Source organism: Lycium ferocissimum, chromosome 6 (genome assembly GCF_029784015.1).
Source record: "Lycium ferocissimum isolate CSIRO_LF1 chromosome 6, AGI_CSIRO_Lferr_CH_V1, whole genome shotgun sequence".
Taxonomy (NCBI): Eukaryota; Viridiplantae; Streptophyta; class Magnoliopsida; order Solanales; family Solanaceae; genus Lycium; species Lycium ferocissimum.
Genome location: NC_081347.1, coordinates 5,984,878 through 5,991,937, shown reverse-complemented (window position 1 = coordinate 5,991,937; position 7,060 = coordinate 5,984,878). Strand labels below are relative to the sequence as shown.

Here is a 7,060-nt window from a genome sequence, read left to right as displayed (position 1 = left end):
TACAACAAAGAATCTTCAAATACACGGATATTTAAGGATGATAAGTTTTAAGGCAATGCAGATACCAATTTTCCCATGACCAACATCAACAGTGCAGCCAGATATGCGTCCAACAGCATAAAGCGACAATACTGCCTGCTCAGAGGCATAAAGCCGAGATGTTAAATGTTTCAAACATCAATTGCACCAATTGTTCCCTAATAGCCTGTTAACAAAAAGGCAGTGATATATATTAAATTACATTTCCTTACCAATACACACAGTAAAGACATAAACTTGACGTCGCAGTTGAAAACAATAAACCAAATCTAGCATCCAGCCAATTACTAATCCCTGAGGATCCTGTTTACGCTTCATTACTAGATATGCTGAATTACAGGAAACAATGCCACCAGAAAATGTTTTCCAATTTTTCCATATTCGTTTGGTCAAAATTTTTGGAAAACATTTATTCAAGTAAAACAAGTTTCTTAAAATGAAAATGATTTTCCTAGTGGAAGTAGGGAAAACAAGTTCCACAAGTGGCATTCCCATTATTGTGTCCTCCCCACCTTCATCTTCACCCCCACCCCATTGCCCCCATCCCTACCACCCCACACAGCCACACTGCTACTCCCACCTTCCATAGTATTTGTCTACATTATACACAAATGCTTTTAGGATAATACTTTTTGCTTACTAAAGAACACAAGAAAATAAGTAAGAAATACACTTATTTTCCTAGCAAACATTTCCCAATAAAACATCTTCCTTCACCGAACACACACCCCAAAGATTGTGTGTTGTAACTAGGATTTTGAACTTCTCTCAGTTACTATTCACTAGCAAAGGAGCTTAGAGCTGGCATTACAGCTCATCCAAAATGCAATTTTCAAGTCATTTTCTTGTCATGTGCATTGCTAACTAAAGTAGTTTTTACTATAGCAACTGAACTCCTTCCTAGCAGTTGTATACTCAAAAACCATTCACTAATTTCTAGAGAAAAAACTGGTAATAGCCCCCCCAAAAATAAATAAATTACAGAAACTCCAAAAGAATTTTTTAAAAATTCGACATCTCACCTTGGGAGTGCAGAGTGGGTCAGTGAACAAAATTTGACCTTCATTTCCAATTTCCCAACCAAGACCAGAATAAAGAACATGGTGCAACAAGTCCTCCATGGCATCCCAATCTTTAATAAAACCTCTCTCAATGGGATCCACAGTCACTTCTTCCTCCTCAACCATGGAACCTTCATCATCTTCAGGAATTCGTTTCATTTGTGTTGGTATTACCTAAAACATATATTCCGAAAGTAATTAAAAAAACAATAACTACATTATTGTATTGCTCCCTCCGACCCATAATAGTTGTCACATTCGCTTCTTGAAAGTCAATTTAACTAATCTTCGAAGCTTATATTGATTAGATTAATTTAATATTTTAAAAGTAAAACTTAGATACTCAAAAACTATAGGAAAAGCACTACTCCCTCCCGATCAAAAAAGAGTCCACTGCTTTGTTTTTCTTGGATCAAAAAAAGAAGTCCACTTAGCAAATCAAGAAAGAATTAACCTTGTTTTTCCATATTTGCCCTATTAAGTGTTATATGATCAAATCCCAATGCCTATTTAATTAGGGGTAGTTTAGTCAAATTACCTATTTTTGTCTAGGAGTTAGTATTTTCTTAAGGGGTGTGCAAATGGCTAAGTGGACTCTTTTTCTGATCCGGAGGGAGTATAAGTTGCAATTTTTCTCATATCAATATGGTGAAAAAATATTTCTTAAAATATTGATCAAAGTTTATACGGTTTGACTAGGAAGCAAATGTGACAAATATTTTGGGACGGAGGGAGTACCATTCAAAACCCAAAAATTCACACGAATAGGGGTGAAACAGCAAGTAAATAGCAAAAAGTTCCAAACTTGACTTTATTCTTGTACTTTCGTACCATATATTACCAAAGCAAAAGAAGAGTAACAAATACGAGAATTACAACCCTAAACCCCAAAAGTTCACACAAATTGGGTAAAATAGCAAAAAGCTCCAGCTTGAAGCTCTATTTCTTATGGGTTTTTTTTATACTTTGGTACCATAATACAACAACAACATACCCCGGTATAATCCCGCCGGTGGGAGTGGGGGAGGGTAGGTGTCACCTTCGACGGTACCCCTTTTTTGCCTTTTGACGGGTAGAGAGGTCGTTTCCGATAAACCCCCGGCTCAAGGAGAGATGAAAAAGCATCAGTAATAATAAACAGTAATAATAAGCAGTAATAGCTCAAGAGAATAGAACGACGTAGTAAAAAAGAACAAGCAACCCAAAGCAATATAGCAAGGCATGGCAAACTACTATCAAAGACAAGGACCTACAAGAGTAATACTACGACTACCAGTATGCAAGGATTTTAGTACCATAATATCTAAGCAAAAAAAAAAAAAAAAAGAGTAACAAATACAGAATTACAATCAAATTATCCTAATAGCTTACACTATCAGCAGCCCATCTGATCTGAGAGTCAAAACGCAACGTTAGGGTTCGCTGGCCATCCAAACGGCGTCCTTGCACCGTGTTCTTCTTCCACACAAAATTGATCCCTCTTTAGCCATATCAGAAGAGTGCGTGCCTATTTCGGGAAAGTTCTGTTCTCATATCAGAAAGATGCAGGATTACACGCTGCTTTCGACTTGATTTTTTTTTGGCTTTTTTTCCATTTTTTACAACTGGTCTCCCTTCATCCTCTAGAGCAATCTGACCTGCGAATCCGTCCAAAAATCCCAACGTCTGAATTTGACCAAGTTCAAATGTGAAACCCAAAAATCCCGCCCAAAGGGTGATTCCAAGAACCCTAATTCATATCTATAAATACTAATGTTTAGAACCCTAGTAAAGAGGCTGGAACCAACCCCATATATCTCGGAAAACTATTTTTAGCCACCCTTGTACCTCTGAAGTTCTTTAGCCTCACAACAATTAGTCAATACTTTTTGAACTCAAATGACATGCACTGTAAAAGCAAGGTTGGAGGGGCCCATTTGTACAGGAAAAAAAATCCATAAATCAGCATTAACTGTAATCAGTACAGCTCAAAAGGGTCAACTTAAATACACAAGGAATAGGCAGAATTTGGAGAGGCATATCAACCCCAGCCACCACAGGCTGGATTATTACCCTGACCGTTTGCGCGAAACTAATAAAACCAACAGTATTACTAAGTTTTCCAACCAATGCTCAATAATAACCACATTCTCAAGCCTTTTAAGTCTCTTCTCACTTATACTTTGCAACTTGAAGGAAATAGCAACAAAAGTAAGAAGACAACATTTATTTATTTTTCATGACAAGGGAACACGCAGCCGCTACCGTTCGGGTGCGCGCACAGGGTAAACCCCGCTCCTGTGCAATAGCCTGCAAACCACACAAGAGAGATAACCCGCTCTAGGCAACCCAGTGTGACAAGCTCGACCCAGAAGGCAAATCCCCTGTTGTCGTAGGCAAGGGGGTTTCGAACTGAGACCTCCATTATGGAAGCCCCATGCTCAACCAACGAGCCACCTTTACGGGTAAAGTAAGAAGACAATATTGCTACATACTGACTACATAAAATAGGCCAATCAGATAACGGAAAACTAAGTGACAGTACCACAAAGAATCTTCAAATACACGGATATTTAAGAATGATAAGTGTTAAGGCAATGCAGATACCAATTTTCCCATGACCAACATCAACAGTGCAGCCAGATATGCGTCCAACAGCATAAAGCGACAATACTGCCTGCTCAGAGGCATAAAAGCCCGAGATGTTAAACGTTTCAAACATCAATTGCACCAATTGTTCCCTAATAGCCTGTTAACAAAAAGGCAGTGATATATATTAAATTACATTTCCTTACCAATACACACGAGTAAAGACATAAACTTGACGTCGCAGTTGAAAACAATAAACCAAATCTAGCATCCAGCTAATTACTAATCCCTGAGGATCCTGTTTACGCTTCATTACTAGATATGCTGAATTACAGGAAACAATGCCACCAGAAAATGTTTTCCAATTTTCCATATTCGTTTGGTCAAAATTTTTGGAAAACATTTCTCAAGTAAAACAAGTTTCTTAAAGTGAAAATGATTTTCCTAGTGGAAGTAGGGAAAACGAGTTCCACAAGTGGCATTCCCATTGATTGTGTCCTCCCCACCCTCATCTTCATCCCCACCCCATTGCCCCTATCCCTACCAACCCACACAGCCACACTGCTACCCCCCACCTTCCATAGTATTTGTCTAGATTATACACAAATGCTTTTAGGATAATACTTTTTGCTTACTAAAGAACACAAGAAAATAAGTAAGAAATACACTTACATCTTCCTTCACCGAACACACCCCAAAGATTGTGTGTTGTAACTAGGATTTTGAACTTCTCTCAGTTACTATTCACTAGCAAAGGAGCTTAGAGCTGGCATTACAGCTCATCCAAAATGCAATTTTTCAAGTCATTTTCTTGTCATGTGCATTGCTAACTAAAGTAGTTTTTACTATAGCAACTGAACTCCTTCCTAGCAGTTGTATACTCAAAAACCATTCACTAATTTCTAGAGAAAAAACTGGTAATAGCCCCCAAAAATAAATAAATTACAGAAACTCCAAAGAATTTTAAAAAAAAATTCGACATCTCACCTTGGGAGTGCAGAGTGGGTCAGTGAACAAAATTTGACCTTCATTTCCAATTTCCCAACCAAGACCAGAATAAAGAACATGGTGCAACAAGTCCTCCATGGCATCCCAATCTTTAATAAAACCTCTCTCAATGGGATCCACAGTCACTTCTTCCTCCTCAACCATGGAACCTTCATCATCTTCAGGAATTCGTTTCATTTGTGTTGGTATTACCTAAAACATATATTCTGAAAGTAATTAAAAAAACAATAACTACATTATTGTATTGCTCCCTCCAACCCATAATAGTTGTCACATTCGCTTCTCGAAAGTCAATTTAACTAATCTTCGAAGCTTATATTGATTAGATTAATTTAATATTTTAAAAGTAAAACTTAGATACTCAAAAACTATAAGTAAAGTACTACTCCCTCCGAATCAAAAAAAGAGTCCACTTAGCATTTTTTTCTTGAATCAAAAAAAAAATCCACTTAGCAAATCAAGAAAGAATTAACCTTGTTTTTTCATATTTGCCCCTATTAAGTGTTATATGATCAAATCCCAATGCCTATTTAATTAGGGATAGTTTAGTCAAATTACCTACTTTTGTCTAGGAGTTAGTATTTTCTTAAGGGGTGTGCAAATGGCTAAGTGGACTCTTTTTTTTTATCCGGAGGGTGTATAAGTTGCAATTTTTCTCATATCAATATGGTGAAAAAATATTTCTTAAAATATTGGTCAAAGTTTATACAGTTTGACCCGAGAAGCGAAATGTGACAAATATTTTGGGACGGAGGGAGTACCATTTTCAAAACCCAAAAATTCACACAAATAGGGGTGAAAAAGCAAGTAAATAGCAAAAAGTTCCAAACTTGAAGCTTTATTCTTGTACTTTCGTACCATATATTACCAAAGCAAAAGAAAAGTAACAAATACAGAATTACAACCCTAAACCCCAAAAGTTCACACAAATTGGGGTAAAATAGCAAAAAACTCCAATCTTGAAGCTCTATTTCTTATGGGTTTTTCTTATACTTTGGTACCATAATACAACAACAACAACGTACCCAGTATAATCCCACCAGGTGGGGTCTAGGGTGGGTAGAGCGTACGCAGACCTTACCCCTACCTTTTGACGGGTAAGGAGGTTGTTTCCGATAGACCCCCGACTCAAGGAGATGAAAAAGCATCAGTAATAATAAACAGTAATAATAAGCAGTAATAGCTCAAGATAATAGGACGACGTAGTAAAAAAGAACAAGCAATCCAAAGCAGTATAGCAAGGCATGGCAAACTACTATCAAAGACAAGGACCTACAAGAGTAATACTACGACTACCAGTATGCAAGGATTTTAGTACCATAATACCTAAGCCAAAAAAAAAAAAAAAAAAAAGAGTAACAAATACAGAATTACAATCTAACAACCCCAAATATTCACACAAATTGGGGTAAAATAACAGAAAGTTCCAATCTTGAAGCTCTTTCTTCCAGGTTTTACTTATATATTTGAAGAATTAGCACCAGAGATTACCAAAGTTAAAAAAAAAAAAAAAACAGTACTAACTGAAACCTTATTACCATTCTAAAAACCCAAAAGTCCACACAAATTGGGGTAAAATAACAAGAAAACAGTAGAAAGTTCCAATCTTGAAGCTCTTTTTTTGTGGGGTTTTTCTTATACTTTTAAAGAACTAGCACCAGAAATTACTAAAATAACAAAATAATACAAATGGAAACCTTTCTACCATTCTAAAACCCCAAAATAATTCACACAAAATTGGGGTAAAATAACAAGTAAATAGCATAAAGTTCCAGTCTTGAAGCTCTTTTCTTATACTTTTAAAGAATTAGAACAGTACAAATAAAAACCTTACTACCATTCTAAAACTCTAAGATTTCACACAAATTAGGGGCAAAATAACAAGAAAACAGTACAAAAATCCAATCTTGAAGCTCTTTTCTTTGTGGGGGTTTTTTTTTTTTTTTCAGTTATAGAAAACTAAATAAATAAATTTACCATAGAAGGAGTTTGATCTGGAATAGCAAAACCAGCTTTGAGTAATTTAGAACCAACGTCCACTACTACTGCCTCCATTCTCAATAAATTTCTCTATCACTCTGACTAGTAAACAAAAAGGTGAAGGAAAAAAAGGGTTATTTGTTAAAGAGTGTGTATGGGAGAGCAGTGACTATATATTTGCCTGAAATTGAGTTTCCTTATATTCCCACCTCTTTTCTTTTTATTTTCTTCCCCTTTTCATCTTCTTTACTCTTAAATTATTGGTTTTTATTTTATTTTTTGTCCCCAGGAACTTTTATCTTTTTTTTATTATTTTTTTTAAGACACTTTTGGTCTTCTGGCTACGATTTTTTTTTTTGTTTGATGCTTCCTCCATCTCCAATTATTTTACGTGTTTAATAAAA

General features: G+C 36.0%; 2 protein-coding genes across 2 annotated transcripts; both read right to left on the bottom strand.

Moving 5' to 3' along the window:
- Positions 1–52: 52 nt before the first annotated feature.
- Positions 53–1,374, bottom strand: LOC132059088 (actin-related protein 7-like). The gene is made up of 2 exons (XM_059451575.1): positions 1,062–1,374; positions 53–205 (listed from the first exon to the last, which is right to left on the bottom strand). Exons 1-2 carry the CDS (start codon positions 1,257–1,259, stop codon positions 140–142), a joined length of 264 nt encoding a protein of 87 aa, XP_059307558.1. The 5' UTR covers positions 1,260–1,374; the 3' UTR covers positions 53–139.
- A 2,229-nt stretch (positions 1,375–3,603) lies between these two features.
- On the bottom strand, positions 3,604–6,853 carry LOC132059087 (actin-related protein 7-like). The gene is made up of 3 exons (XM_059451574.1): positions 6,654–6,853; positions 4,656–4,868; positions 3,604–3,828 (listed from the first exon to the last, which is right to left on the bottom strand). The coding sequence occupies exons 1-3, from the start codon at positions 6,729–6,731 to the stop codon at positions 3,637–3,639; spliced, it is 483 nt and encodes a 160-aa protein (XP_059307557.1). The 5' UTR covers positions 6,732–6,853; the 3' UTR covers positions 3,604–3,636.
- Between the last annotated feature and the right edge of the window lie 207 nt (positions 6,854–7,060).

What these genes read in the sequence shown, in the direction of transcription:
- LOC132059087 (XM_059451574.1), bottom strand. Translation starts at nt 6,731, where the DNA reads ATGGAGGCAGTAGTAGTGGACGTTGGTTCTAAATTACTCAAAGCTGGT. An exon ending in CAGATCAAACTCCTTCTATG is followed by an intron (nt 4,869 to 6,653) that starts GTAAATTTATTT and finishes TATATGTTTTAG; the next exon opens with GTAATACCAACACAAATGAA. An exon ending in ACCCACTCTGCACTCCCAAG is followed by an intron (nt 3,829 to 4,655) that starts GTGAGATGTCGA and finishes TTTTGTTAACAG; the next exon opens with GCTATTAGGGAACAATTGGT.
- LOC132059088 (XM_059451575.1), bottom strand. Translation starts at nt 1,259, where the DNA reads ATGAAACGAATTCCTGAAGATGATGAAGGTTCCATGGTTGAGGAGGAA. An exon ending in ACCCACTCTGCACTCCCAAG is followed by an intron (nt 206 to 1,061) that starts GTGAGATGTCGA and finishes TTTTGTTAACAG; the next exon opens with GCTATTAGGGAACAATTGGT.